The following is a 15,408-nucleotide window of genomic DNA, read 5'->3' as shown; positions in this document are numbered from 1 at the left end:
GAGGAGGAGCTGGAGATGCTGCTGGACATTTGTGGCTGCACTTATTAAGGTGGTCCTGCTGCAGCTGTCAGAGGTAATATATACCGCCCTGCACTGACTCACAGACAGGCTGCTGCTACATTGTTGCAGTTACCAAGGAAACGCATGTTCAGTTGGATGTGGGATTACTGTAATCCTATAGAATGATGTCCAGGCTGCTTTCACCATAGTGCACTGTATTGTTAATGCACTACCTTAAACCCTTATGGCTCCTATACACGGGTGTATTTGCAAATGTACAATTTATGCACGCAATATGCAGAGAATAGAACCCATTGATTTCAATGGGTTTGTTCACATTTCAGTTTTTTGTATGCAGATTTTGGTTGCACAAAAAAAACCGCAGCATGCTCTACTTTTCTGCGCATTTGCGCCCCAAAGGTCCCTATAGAAGTCAATGGGGGAGTCTACAAATGTGCGCACAATAGGCAAGAAGATGCGTGAAACACTGCATAAAAAAACACATCTGGAACTCATTACCCATTTCAAGTGGTGCATCTTGTTGGCTATGCGCAATTAAAAAAAGCCCTGTGGGTGGAAAACAGACAGTAAAATATGCTGATATGTGCACAAATAAAAGCATAGTTAATTCTCCAAAAACGCAGTGCTGAGGCGTGCACAAATGCGTCTACGCTCGTGTGAAGAAGTCCTTAGTGATGGTCAATATGCCTTTTACTGACCTCATTAATGGGTTTTAAATAGAGATGAGCGAGCGTACTCGGATAAGCACTACTCGCTCGAGTAATTGGCTTTATCCGAGTATCGCTGTGCTCGGGGCTAAAGATTCGGGTGCCGCTGCGGCTGACAGGTGAGTCGCAGGGGAGAGCGGGCGGGAGAGAAGGAGAGAAAGATCTTACCTCCGTTCCTCCCCGCTCTCCCCTGCAGCTCCCCGCTCCATGCCGGCACCCGAATCTTTAGCCCCGAGCACAGCGATACTCGGATAAAGCAAATTACTCGAGCGAGTAGTGCTTATCCGAGTACGCTCGCTCATCTCTAGTTTTAAACCTGCACATACAACTTTTTAGGGCAGTGGGTTAGCTGACTACTGACAGCCAGGCTCCTGCTGTAATAGCCAGGAGAGGAGAAACCTTAGATCCTGGAAGTTTAATCCCTTACATACTACAATCAATAGGAATTGCAGCATGTAAGCAGCTGACAGTCACTGTCACCCATCAGCAACCCGCAGTGTCATCACAAGGTACCAATGGGTTCCCATGGCAGCTGGAAGCTTGACAAAGGCCTCCATGTCTGCCATGTAACTCAGCCTATTAGGCCGCATCTCCAGCAGAGTCAAATATGCTGCTGTCATAGGCTTAGTAGAATGCATTACATAAGTAATGCGGTGTACTATCCTAGCTATTGAATGATCACATCTTCAAGTCAGTATTAGTGTATCTTGTCACCACCGGAAGTGGCGAGATGTGAGTGACAGCTGCAGCGTCTGGATGTCTTTTTGCCTGCCGTGACCGGTTAGGGTGAGGGTTAGTTCTGCAGATAGGCTTAGCGTTTTCGCTAATAAGCTAAGCCTAAGTGGGCAACTAACCCTCACCGAAACCAGCCACGGCTGGCAAAAAGACATCCAGATTCTGCTATCACTTTCAAGCATTTCGCCAATCAGGAGCTAGGGGTGTGACAGGGGCATTCCTCCTGTCAAACCCCTAGGTTCCGGTGGCGTCAAGATACACTAATACCCTTCAAGTCTCCTTGAGGGACTAATGAATAGCGTCAAAAAAAATTCTATAAAGTTTAATTAAAGAACAAAAATCCAGTTTAAAAAAATATGTAATTTTTCTCCACAAAAACACGTTTGAATGGATAAAATGCCAATTTTTTTATTTTTATTTTTTCAAAAAGCAGCACATAATAGATATTGTCGTGTTCATAACAACCTGGACAATAAACATACTTATCTTTCATGGAGAATGGCATAAAAATAATTTTTGTATAGTGAGTTAGTAGGATCTAGACCTTTTAAATGCTCTAATTTTGTGCCAAGAGCGCCAGACAGTAGTACTCCCACCCTTGTTTTTGGGTGTGGAGGAGGTTAGTGAGAATGTTTGGTCCAGTGAGGGGTTTGTTTGTAGGAACTACCATGAATCCAATCCTTTATGATGTTATATTGTACCTCCCAATTCAGTGGTTTGATATCGGGGAAGTTCAAGCCCCCCTCTAGTATCTAGGTTGTTATAAGATATCAATTTTAGTAATCTGGACTGCTTCCCCGCCCCAAATATATGTCCTATAAAAGGAAACTGATTTACCGTTCGACCCGGGGATGAAGATATATTGGTAGTACATGTAGTAGATACAGAAACCAAACATTCTCACCCAGACTGTCTCTGCCAAACCTCCTCCACACCCCAAACCATGTGCGGGAGTATTAATGCCTGCCTGGCACTCTAGGCATAAAGGTAAGTGGAAACCTTTTCCAAGTTAGTAAGAGTTTTTCCAGGTTTACAACATAGCACAAGATGTTGGCCGAATATAAAAGCTATAGGCGATCTGGTAAGTTCTACCTAATGATATCTAATCAAGGATTTCCTAAATGTTATGGGGAGCATGTGGGGTGTGACAGAGCTTTCAACATCAGTGCCTCACATTTGGAGGATCCCACACTCTGCAGGTCCTGCAATATGTTATCGCTTGTGTCTCAGACGTTTTGGAGGTTTTGTCACTGGTATTTCATGTTGCCCGTGTCTTGAGATTGAGGGAGCAGAAATTTTTCCACAACCCAACATGCTCACAAAAAGAAAGAGCGTATTAACCCTTTCCAATCCAATTTGTATCCTGGTTTTCTTAGGGGGCTTACTTTTTTTCTGCCGTTAGAAAACGGCGCTATCTACTGGCTAAAGCCAGTACTGCATGAGATAACACGTTGGATAGGCTCCAACAGCAGAGAGACTGGCCATATACAGTAAGAGAACCCCGACGGACGTCTTCCAACATCGGAGCTGTACAGTCTTAAATCATAATGTCTTTAGACGTCAGGCAGTGGATTGGAAAGGGATAAGCGATCTTCAGATGTAAAGATATACGGCCGCCGTGGAAGTAATGTATGACATCGACTTACATTTGTATGCTAATTAGAACCATTGCATGGAGAGTCCAGTAATCATGCTTGGGAAAATAGGAAACTGGATACAGAGATCAGGTGTATGAAAAGTTCCCACTGTCTCTAGTAGTAATCACAACAAAATCAAGGCAGTTACGGTCACTATAATATGCGATATCACCAAGTCAGGTTGTAAGGGGATAGTCTACTCTTAAGCCCCATTTACACACAATGATTATCGCTTAAACGGCCGAATGACTGAACAAATTGATGACTTTTTTGTATAAAATTTAATGGCTTGAAACCATCTCTTTTTCCCTCATTAGCTAAAGTAATCTTTAGTAGAAGTAGAACTAGTTTGCTCAGATGGGCTTGTGTTTATGCGAGGGATTATCTGGCCAGCAGGATTCCATTGTCTTCTTCCGCCATTAGTAAACAATGTATGTAGTACATTGTTTACTCCCCTCAAGTTCTCAAGCTGCTCAAAAGACTGCATGAATTCCATTCAAATGGAATTTTGAGCTGCCTGCCGACTATTTTTATGCCGGTTAAAAAACAGCGCTAAACAAGTGGAGGAATAGTGGACGACTGCCCATGTTCACATGTAACGATTATCAGTCACTTTTGGCCGTTTGAATACATTTTGAGCAATAATCATTGTGTGTAAATGGGCCTTTATTGGGAAGCTTTAAAGTGTTCTAAATAGTCAAAAGTAGATTATTATAGTCAGATGATGTATGGAGTAATGTTGAAGCCGTAGTGACCTCTAGTGGGCAGAAGTGGAAGTGCGGGGGTTTTTCTCAAATATAGTGATGGTCAACATGCAGCATTATATGTGACTGGGGTTTAATAAGAAGCTGCTCTAAGTTCCTGTTGGACAAGCTAGGTTAAGGAGCAGCAGAGGGGAAGCACTGTGTGTTAATGGGTAGCAGTATAGGTGGGTATTGGACCCCGCTGGTCCTTTCTACCCCACCAACAGTCTCTGTCAGGAATCACAGCAGTGGCCTGAGTCCTCACAGTTTCTCCCTTCCTACCAGGTACCTCCGTTGTCTGTCAGTTTTCCAGTGGGTTGCAAGAGGGTAGATGGCGCTGTCTGCGGAATCTCTTCCACTGCTTCAGTGCAGAGATCTGTCAGCTATAGCGAAGGAATGTGTTCAAGGCAGCCAGGTCTTCCAATGCGCGAGGGATCTGTACAAGCAGGCCGTGTGTCCAGTATGGAACCCATACTTCTGCAGCCTCCTATGAAGCGGACACAAACCTTTGGACTCCAGAGAAGTGTCCCCAATGGCGCACACCCAGAGCTACACAGAGAGGTGAGCTGTCTTGGAAGCTCTGGCAGCCCGTTATATTCCCAGTCTCCACGGTGTGGATACCGTTTAAATGCCTGGTCCGGGGGAAGCGGGATAAAAATCGGCCATTCCTTGATGTTCCACCTCCAGAAGTCAAAATTTTTCTTTAATAATGACACAACTCCTTTAAGCACACATGCCTACTCGGCAACCATATAGGCCGAGATACTAATCCCAGCTGCCATCACTGAACCTCCAGTAGGGGTGTTACCTTTATTTAAAGGACAGATCATTAGTCTGAAAATGTGCAGTACGCTTTACATGTTTCCCTGAAGTTATTTATCAAAAGTAGGAAAAGTATGCAAGTAGTAGACAAGAAACCTTTAGACCGTGTGACAATACCTATGGGAATAGTGTTAGTAACTATATTTCTTCGTCTGTGTAAATTAACTAATTGGAAAACCATTGAAATAGGCCGTGAGACAAGCTCTATGCATGCTGGGAGTTGTAGCTAACAGTCTGTTATTGTGTCTTTCGTGGAAGTGATGCATGTAAACACAGCGGTAGATCATCGGCTACATGGGACAAAGAAGAGGGTGCAGAGTGGCAAGTAAAAGGTTCAGGCTGCCACTAATTAGCTGAACCTCCTAGATTTCCGAATGTTCAGAATTTCCATTTTGTGCCCGGAAAACCCCTTTTAGGCCATACCAACCTATGGCACCACAGATCCCTATGTCGCCATTAGTTTGGATCATTAGACCCATACTTGGCCAGGACTTGCGGCTGTAAGTCTCATAAAACTGGCCTCTCTCTATTTCTTCATAGATCTCCTATGTGACAGAACATGGATAATCATTCACTGGTTTTATGTGTAAAACGCTCTGTCCAGTTTTAATATTTCCTTTATTTTTCGGTGTCTTTTATGCTGTTATTATATGACGAGTTATACAACAATATTTACTTTTGTCTTTTCATAGTGGTCTACAAGATGATGGAGGGGCTTACTTCCTGTCTGAGTGACATGCTTGATAGCGTGAAGGCAGCACAAGCCAAATTGGAAAACAGCCCCTTTTCCATGGGAGAATTTTTGAAAAAAGTGGGTGTCTCAAGTAATCAGCCAACCATAGTGATGGGACGCAAGCAGTACAAGTGCGATTTGTGTGATCGTTGCTTTTCTGACGCTTCCAACCTGAGGCGCCACAAAAATATCCACACAGGCCTGAGGCCTTATGTGTGTGATCTATGCGGCAGTAGCTTCCGTCAAAAATCACAGCTTGACCGCCACCGCTTGGTGCACACAGGCGAGCGACCATATCGTTGTGCCTTTTGTACTAAGGGATTCAGGGACTCCACCGAGCTGAGGGTTCACTTTCGAGTACACACAGGCGAGAGGCCTTATAGTTGCCCCATCTGCCAGAAGAGCTTTTCTCGTATCTGTTATATGAGGAGACATAAGGAAAAGCATGCAAAGACTCAACCAACGGTAATACAAAAAGTTGAAAATTGTCATAGAGTTATACTGACTAATGAGAATGAGGAGATTCCTCAAGAATTTCAGTGTTCCTTCTGCAGTAAATCATTTGTAACAAAGAAAGAACTTGATGCTCATCGCCCTGTGCATCTAAGGATTGGACCAACGGGGCAGAAACTTTACGAATGTGTCGAATGTAAGAAGTGTTTCAATAATTCCTCTAATTTGAGGAAGCACACTGTCATACATACGGGCAAGAAACCTTACACCTGCAACATCTGCAATCAGTCTTTCCGGCAAGCTACCCACCTTCAGCGTCACTACTTGGTCCATACAGGGGAGAGGCCATTTAAATGTTCTATATGCCCGAAAGGTTTTAGAGATACCAGTGACTTGTTAAAGCATCAACGTATTCATACTGGTGAAAAACCTTATCAGCGTCCAGTCTGGCATATTGGTAGAATACAACAGAGGCTTCTGAAAGAAGAGCGAAGTCCTGAGGTCATCTCATTATCTTCTCAATCCAGGTCTACTGTGACTGAAGACTCTTGCGGTATAAAGAGGAAACAAGGATGTGCACATCATGACAAAAACCACTGGAAAGATGATAATCCCATACAAGAAAAGCACATTAAAGACAAACTAAAATGCAGTCTATGTTCCAAGTATTTCACCCGTGTTTCGAGCCTGCATCGTCATTACTTGATGCATACCGGCTATCGGCCTTTCAGTTGTCACATCTGTAGCAAGACTTTTCAACAGCTCACTCACCTTGACCGACACAAGCAGATCCACACCAGAGAGCGACGTTATCACTGCGACAAAGCTTTTCGAGAATCCAGTGATCTCTCGCGTCATCAGCAGGTCCATTCGAAGAACCAGGCAGTCAACTTTCACCAGAATGATGAGACTTATTCGCAGATGCCTTACTTAAAGTCCCATCCGAAAAATCAAGGACGGGGGGCCTGTGAGGAAAGTGAGACTTTAGTAGACGTTGATGATGGCAACTCAATAGAAGTTGTGTTGGTCTAAGGCCACATTCATATCTGTACTGGAGGCACCTTTTGTGGCCTTTGCTACATGTCTGCCATAAAAGTTCTGTTGAAATAGCGCAGTATGCTGTGTTATTTCATCCGGGAAAATGACGGAGAGCTGGACGGAAATCGAATGGAGTCCATTATAATCAATAGGGTTCATTAGGTGCCGTTTGATTTCTTCATAGAATGGATCTGTTGGCAGGCATTCGATGTTTGTGCTCCCTTAATGGAGCAGAAAAACAGAAACCTGAACTGAGCTCTTAGCACAGGTGTGAAAGTGGCCTAACTGGTGTCATAACCACCAAAAATGTACACTGGAAAAAAATGTAATTTTTGAAAGACGAATTGCACAAATATTACAGGAAGATCCTTTTCTCCTTCAACAAGGAGATACTGTTCCTGAAAACTACTGAGAGCACTTGTAGGTTTCTGTACCTGCTATCTTTTTTAAGAGAGATGACCATGAGTGCTGGGCCATGTTTGTTGAGGACATTGATGGTTGTTCCAGTTCCCAGACCACCCCTAACACAAGCTTCTGATATGTTAAAATTAAGTGTCAGATATATGGAAAATGTAAACATCTAATAACAATGTAGATGGTTGTAATATGTCTTAAAGGGGATGTCCAGTATGAGATTCCAAATCTAACCTTATTTCCAAAAACAGCGCCACACCTGTCCATGGTTTGTTTTTGCTGCTCAGCTCAGCTCCACTGAAGTGAAGTTGAGGTGAACTGCAAAAGCAAACACAGATAGTGGACATGTGTGGCAATGTATTTGAAATTAATCAGCCATTAGAGTTGAGCGAACATACTCTGTCAAGCTTGATGCTCGTTCGAGTATTAGCGTACACGATGGTGCTCGTTACTCGAACTAGCATCACGCCGTATTCGACCCCGCCCCAGTTTTTGGCTCCTCCCTGCTGTGACATGCCTGTTTTGACCCCTTCCTGCCGTAGCGCGCGCCAATGGCAAATTTTTTGGCTGGTAGACAGGGAGAGGCGGGAGGGGGAGAGAGGGGGAAAGGGGGAGAGGGAGAAAGGGAGAGAAAAAAAAAAGCTCGGGACCCGGCGTCCCACATACAAAAATGCTCGAGTCTCCCATTGTAGTCAATGGGGTTCGTTACTCGAGTAGAGCTCTCGAATTTTACGGAAAGCTCGACTCGAATAACGTGGACCCGAGCATTTGGGTGCTCGCTCATCTCTAGCAGCCATGTTTTCTAGTTTCAAACGTTTTTATTGACATATTATAAAAAATATACTGAGACAACATAAACAGGCAGCAAACATCAACCTGCACAGGGTAATAGTAGTGGGTTGAAAGAAACAAAAACACATATGAATATATGGCATATGACATGTCTGGTACAGAATATACTCCAAAGATATATGAAACGTAAGTAAAACGCTTCATTATTGATATAGAAAGGAAAAAGGAGACAAAAAAGAAAATCCAACCTGACGACTATCATCGACTGCCAATCTACTTTAGTTGAAAGAGCAGATTTTCATTTAAAAGCAATGTGAATTTTCGCAGCCATTGCTATAGACTGGATGAATTTATGAGTCTTAAAATTGATACCCGAGAATCTGTCACACAGTAGGAATACTGAAGGACTAAGGTGAAATGGTCAACCAAATATTGAGTAAGTTCAAAACTAGCCTCCAAAACGCGTAGGAAACTAGCCACATCCACCAGATAGGTAAGTGATTACCCATCACATCACACCCTTGGAAACAAAGATCTGACACCCTGGGTATAGCAAAGTGAACTTAGTACGGACACAATAAACAAGGTAGAGAACCTTAACATCTGTATCTATTTATGAAACCTGAGAATAACCCCCGGTGATCATCTCACAACAGTGGGGCCATCTAGATGAAGATATAAAGATGTTCAAATCTGTCTTACATTGGGACAATAGGTGTGAAGAGTCAGAAGCAGGGTTATTAAGAGAAGCATATATAATGAAAATTAGACATCGTCCTGCAGAATCCATCAAACAAATCAATTTGAACTAACTGGCTTTGTAGAGTCCCTCGCGGAAGGAAGTTTTAAGGAAGTTAATAATTTGAAAGTAACAAAAGGTTTTCTCTGGAGGAAGGTTATAAAGGAATAAAAATCCTCCGCTCAGTTTAGATTATTATTTCTTAACCATTTCCAATCCATTGTCTGACCTCTGAAGACATTATGATTTAAGGCTGTACAGCTCCGATGTTGGAAGACGTCCGTCGGGGTTCTCTTACTGTATATTGCCAGCCTCTCTGCTGTCGGAGCCTATCCAATGTGTCATCTCATGCAGTACTGGCTTTAGCCAGCATATAGCGCTGTTCTATAACAGCAGAAAAAGAGTAAGCCACCTAGGAAAACCAGAATACAAATCGGATTGCAAAGGGTTAAAATTAGATACTGACCTCAGATGGTTGAGTTCCCACCAAAAAGCTTCTGGCTGAAGACCTGGGGGAAACATTGGATTTAGGAAGATTGTCAAGAGTCTAAAAGGGCTAGTCTATAGGCCATATTGAAATAATATAGATCTCCAGACTGCAAGTAGACATACTTTCTAACCCTGAACAACCCTTTTAAGTGGTGACACCCGTTCGAAAGTGTTAAAGTTATGACAGAATGTACTAAAAGCAGAAAACCCCTATAGGGAGATTCTCTAATTAACCATTTTTGACATTAATAAGACTTATCAGAAGAGCAAATTGGTAAGGGTCTGAGACAGGACTGGAGTCAGAACCTGGCATGTCTAGTCCATAGTGATCTGGGTAAATGGACTATGCTTGTCAAGCCTAAAACTGGTTGACACCGTAATTCTACATATATCCAAAGCTGGCACACCCATTGATGCCCTTACTGCAAATGACCACAGCCGCTTTTAACTAATTCAGTGAATTACCACACCCTGACGGGCCACACAAGAACCTGTTGGTCTGTAGTGGTGCCATAGTCAAACATCGTCAGTTATGTCAAAGAAAAGCTTGAAGGTATTGATCATTCAATTTTGGTTTTGCACAAAAAATGTTTAGAATGTCAAATATATTTAGAGCAACCTTCCAGTCCTTATTTATTTTTCCTCACATCTTGCTCCTTGGCTGCTTTTTTAGCTCAGTTCTAATTGGGATTTGTGATTATAGTTTAGCTACGGTACCTAATCTGAAGTAGTCTGGGACATACCCGTCTCATCATTGGTTCAGGAAGCTTCATCTGCAGTCTGAACCAATGATGAAACAGGGGGTGTGACCAAGACTACCTCAAACTAGACACTGTAGGCAAACTATGGTCACAGCTCTATCCTAATAGAACTGAAGTAAAAAGCAGCCAAAGAGTAAGATGGAAGGAAAAATATTCAGTCACCGTCCTCCGTAGGTACTGACTTACATATCAACCTTAAACTCTTGACTGCCGGGTTCTTTTAATTTTCCTAATAGATCTCAAAAATGCTGAATTAGAATCAGTCTCCATTCTTTAATGCTTTCCAAAAATTTTCTTTATAAAGACCAATCGTTTCCCACAAAGGTTTCCAACCTTATGGTTTATCAATGGATAGCCCTCGTTTCTATGTATAAACTAGTGGACTAGGAGCCACAGTTGCCGTATCTGAACTGGAGCACTCGGCATCGTCTTTAATCTACTGTACATGTAGATTGAGATTATAGGTGTAAAACTGAAATGTATATTCTGATACAATAAAAACATCATCTAAAAATCTCCATAAGCAAATATTAGAAATACTTGGAAAACACAAACTGTGACCGTGTTCTATTTGGAACGGATCCGTATTTGCCCTATAGAAAATAATACCACTGATCGCATATACAGAAGCGAATACAGATCTAGTACTGATGACATGCGGTTGAAACGTCGTCTGTAACACGTCCATATTACAGACGTGTGACAATAAGCTCATCTGAAACTAACAGTGGATGATTAAGGAGTGGAACAGGTTGCCACTGGAGGTGGCGAGTTCTCCTTCAATGGAAGTCTTCAAACAGAAGCTGGAGATGATGTACGAGGTGACATCTGATGTGATACCCAGAACATAGGAAGTGAATAAATATTTATTTGTGTCGACACAATTGACTCTGAGGGAAGTGTATGTTCACAAATCTCAAGAGTGGCTTATTACATCACGGACATGGCTTTTTATATTGAGTAGGCAGGTTTATTAAAAGCTAACACGTATTGGCTCATGTTATCTTTTAACATCAGACAAAGAAAGATGGAAGTATTGTTTACTTTCACCTACAAGTTTAGAGAAGGGAGGGGTAGAGAGTGTGGGTAAAGGAAGGGGGGTATCAGTGTATCTTAGCTACAACTTGTATCACACAGGAAAAGATTAGATACACATCAAAGCAGAATGCATGTACAGACAACTAGGTTTCAAGGAGAAGGAAGCTAGTATGGCTCAAATTAGTATACAGTAGAATAAACAATATATAATATGCTTCAGCCTTCTGGCTGATAACAGAGAAACTATAGCCTAAAAGTCCTCGTTCCACAGACAGGCATCTGGCTGCAAAGATTTAGTGGTCCTGCATTGAGCAGGGGATTGAACCCAATGACCCTGGAGGTCACTTCCAACTCTACCATTCAATGATTTTGGCGACGGGCACATGCGCCGAAGCTGGGGAAAGGTCCGGGGATAAGGATCCTGCCGGGGGGCATCAAGTAATTTTTCACCATTCCTCATGGATTGGATCCGTGACGGGAGGTGAAACTTTAACCCCTTTTTTTTAACTTTTACGTGATCGCCGTTATCCATTGGATAACGGCAATCATGTGACCAAGAACTGCGTACCGTAGCCCCCTGTTAAATCTCCAGACTCTCTGCTACATTTGGTAGCCAGATTTTAAATTACCACAGCAATCTGCGGCTTTTGCGCATGCGTCTGCCATTTTGGCGATGGGTGCACGTCCAAAAGCCGTGGTAAGATCCGGGAGACGTAGGTACGTAATTTCATCTCCCCTCATGTATACCCTCCGGCCCCCTGAGCGTGTCGTAATGACGTCTAGCGCACAGACGTCAGGTCCTGGAGGACCAGAATGCCGCGGGACATCGCGGAGGATGGGGGTGAGTACTCTCAGCTCCCCTCATGGATACGATCCGACTTTGAATGATGCTGAAGTGGCACTGCTCCCTTGAAATTCCCCAGAGCTATCTTCTGCGTCTTTCAGCAGTAGAGGGAAGCTAACAGTGGTGTTTGCCAATGTGCAGAGATACCAGTAAACACCAATGGAGAGATGATAAAAAAAATTGAGCACATGTATCTGAAAAAGCCCGATCTATCTAAATATCATGTTATCTCATAAGGCAAATGCTGTAAAAGAAAAAATAGACAATGCCAGATGTGGGTTTTTTGGTCACTTTGTAAATAAAAAAAATGAGGATGTCTCGACAACCCCCGGTATTCCGGGAATCATGGTTGAGGAACTCTACTGACTCCGGGGGAACTTGAGTTGGTCAAAGCTAATCCTTCCACTCCATAGTACGTTCTTCCATTGCTCCACTGTCCAACGACGATGCTCCGTGCACCATTGTAGAAGGGCTGATGGATCGAGAGAACTTGCCAGACATTTGCAGGATGAATACAGGGGAATACCAGTTGAAGTTTAATCAGACAGTAGTAGAAAGCATGCTATGGAGAGCAACCAATGTTATTATGACAAAGGCGGCCCTACTAATATCTAGGAATAAATACTACTTTTGATTCTTGCTCAGGTGTCCAATTACCTTTGATAGGATAGTGTAAGAGTCCTTTCACACAGGCCAATAAATGGCTCTGATTCCTGCATCCAGCGGGAATCTGAACGGTTATCGTTCAGTGTAAAGGCATGCCCCGACTAAACGACAAACGAGAATTTATTTGCTTCTCGTTCATGCAGAAAACTGAACGACGGACCGGCCCGTGTAAACTGGTAGTCATTCACTTATGAACGACTTAACTGCGAATGGAGATGAGCCAGAGCTCTTCCCGCTCCGCCTCCATTCACCAATGCATGCTCCTGTGTAAAAGCACAGCAGAGATTATCGCTGGGACAAACCGTAGGGCATCTGCACCCAACAGGTCGTCCCGTGTAAAGGGCCCAAAGCTCAAAGGAGCACTACAACTACTTCTTTATTTAAGGAAGTAACTTCAGGAATAAAGTCTCTTATATAAACTTTTACCAACAGATTGTCACATGGTCTTACTCCAAGGTGACAATTATACTTCCTGAATTGTACTTTTTTTTTTTCTTTTTTACCATTCTTATATAATGATCAGAACAGTCTTACTGCAGTCTTTCAAAAGGTTTTCATCTTTACCCAGGATAGCTTTCACTGATGGCCTTTGATGAGGAACAAAGGCTTTACCTGCATTTCACCAACTGACAAGTATTGTAGGGTGGAAAAAAGGGGGACTCAGGTGGATTGCCTGTACTACAACTCTATTGACGGAGCTTTCGCTGGTTTAACCAGATTACATGCAAACTAGTCTCATCTAGCGACTCCCAACCAGTAGTTGACTGAGCTCTTGCTGGTCTTACCAAACTTCATGCAAACTTGCCTATATAATGACTCCCAACTGGTTTTACCAGACTTTGTACAGACTTGCCCAACTAATGACTCCTAACAGGGAGCAACAAGTGAACCCCTGCTCGCTGAATGGAAAGAGGAGGCAAAAGGCTGGAGGCCAAGGCAAAGATCAGAGGCGAAAGACTAAGCTTTATGCTAAGCCAAAACCAGAGGAAAGAGGCAGCAGGTTCAGGCTGAAGTTTAACGGCAGGCTACCAGGCAGACTATATCCCTGCCCAAGACCCTCAATCCGTAGAACTAGTCCAATCTTCAGGGCTGTACCAACTGCATGTTCCAAGGCTCCTCTGTCCACAGGACATCACTGATGGAAGACGTGGGTGTTCCCTTTTAATTTGCTCTAGGTTTGCTGTCCAGCTCTAGGGCAAAGACCTCTATAATTGTTGCTGTCATGGGTGATTGGAAAATGGGATCCATCTGGATGGAGGGGTTTTCCTGCCAAAACAAAACATCACCTATTCATAGAATAGGCGGCAGGTGACTGGTGGGGGTCCAAATTCCCACCAAGTCTCCCCCTTTATACGGAGCAGCAGGCACGTGGTCACACAGCCTCACCATTCACTAGTCTTAAAACATCAAGGACACAAGCCCAGAGGCATGTGTTGCATCCCTACCCCAAGCAAATATTACCAGCATACTGTTAGACCATGACCACTACATAGTGACTGAGGATTACTTCTATATTGTTACTTTAAAAAAAAACTACAAAGATTAATATTCCCACCATACAGTGACCGTAAAGTGATAGAAACCAGCTCTACACGGGCGTTTAGCAGATTGTATGAGTGACTCCATTATATTCAATGAGTTAAGGAACGGGGGAGGTATAAGTATTGATTTTTTTTTCTAATGACAAAACCCCTTTAACCCTTTGTAATCCAATTTTGGATTCAGGGTTTCCTAGGGGTTTTTCTCTTTCTGCCATTATACAATGGTGCCATCTGCTGGCTAGAGCCAGTACTGCTGTATGGGACATGCTGAAGAGGCCCCGGACAACAGAGCATCCAGTAATATACAATAAGAATACCCTGCCGGACATCTTCCAACATTAGAAGCTGTACAGCCTTCAATCAGAATGTTTTAGACGTCAGACAGTGGATTGGAAAGGGTTAAATACTGTGCTTATTTAATAGTTCAGGTCATTATTAATGTGGCAATACCAATCGTGTACTTTATGTTTTAACATTTTACTTTTTATTTAAAAGAAACAAAAACATTCTTAATTGAAAAAACGATCCCCCCCTCCCTATTTTTAATATGTTTTTAACATTTCAGTAAACGTTTTTATTATTTCTTTTACATTTTCTTTTTAAAGTCCCACTAGAGTATTTCTCAACAAACGGGACTTGATTACTGTTATAATAACACTGCTGCAATACTAATGTATCGCAACGTTTTATGTCTGTTAGGCCTCGTTAACACGAGCGACACAGCATCGCTGCAAGAAACTCGCAGCACTATCACATCGCTGGTCCATGCAATATCACTGCCATTTTCTGGCGAGGATACTTCGACTTTGTAGCACCACATGCGAGGATCTTTGGTGGGGAAGGGGGCTTGAAATATAAGCCCTACCCCAAAAATAAGCCGTAGCTGAAGAAAAAAATAAAAAGAATACACATACATCACCTTACAAGCGCTCTCTGACACCGCCGCAGCGGCTTCTTCTTGGGTCTTGGCACTGTTTCTCTTCTTCATCTTCTGGCTGGGGATTGAAAATCCCAGCCTTCTAGAAGCGCTGACTTTGATTGGCTGATGCTTAGCCAATCACAGCCAGCGCTCGACGAGTGGCTGTGATTGAACCAATCGAGCGCTGGCTGTGATTGGCTAAGCATCAGCCAATCACAGTCAGCGCTTCCAGGAGGCGGGGATTTTTTGATCCCTGGCCAGAAGATAATGAAGAGAGATAGCGCCGGGACCCAGGAAGAAGCTGCTGCGGCATCAG

General features: G+C 43.1%; 1 protein-coding gene across 1 annotated transcript; it reads left to right on the top strand.

Moving 5' to 3' along the window:
• Positions 1-7,526, top strand: LOC136579705 (zinc finger protein 271-like). Its single transcript, XM_066579767.1, has 2 exons — positions 1-73; positions 5,358-7,526. The coding sequence occupies exon 2, from the start codon at positions 5,369-5,371 to the stop codon at positions 6,881-6,883; it is 1,515 nt and encodes a 504-aa protein (XP_066435864.1). The 5' UTR covers positions 1-73; positions 5,358-5,368; the 3' UTR covers positions 6,884-7,526.
• The last annotated feature ends 7,882 nt before the right edge of the window (positions 7,527-15,408 follow it).

The sequence above is a fragment of the Eleutherodactylus coqui genome, chromosome 10, assembly GCF_035609145.1.
Source record: "Eleutherodactylus coqui strain aEleCoq1 chromosome 10, aEleCoq1.hap1, whole genome shotgun sequence".
NCBI classification, from domain to species: Eukaryota; Metazoa; Chordata; class Amphibia; order Anura; family Eleutherodactylidae; genus Eleutherodactylus; species Eleutherodactylus coqui.
This window is presented reverse-complemented; position numbering and strand designations above follow the sequence as displayed.

Bases quoted from the DNA above. Each gene is read 5' to 3' on its own strand.
- LOC136579705 (XM_066579767.1), top strand. From the start codon at position 5,369: ATGATGGAGGGGCTTACTTCCTGTCTGAGTGACATGCTTGATAGCGTG.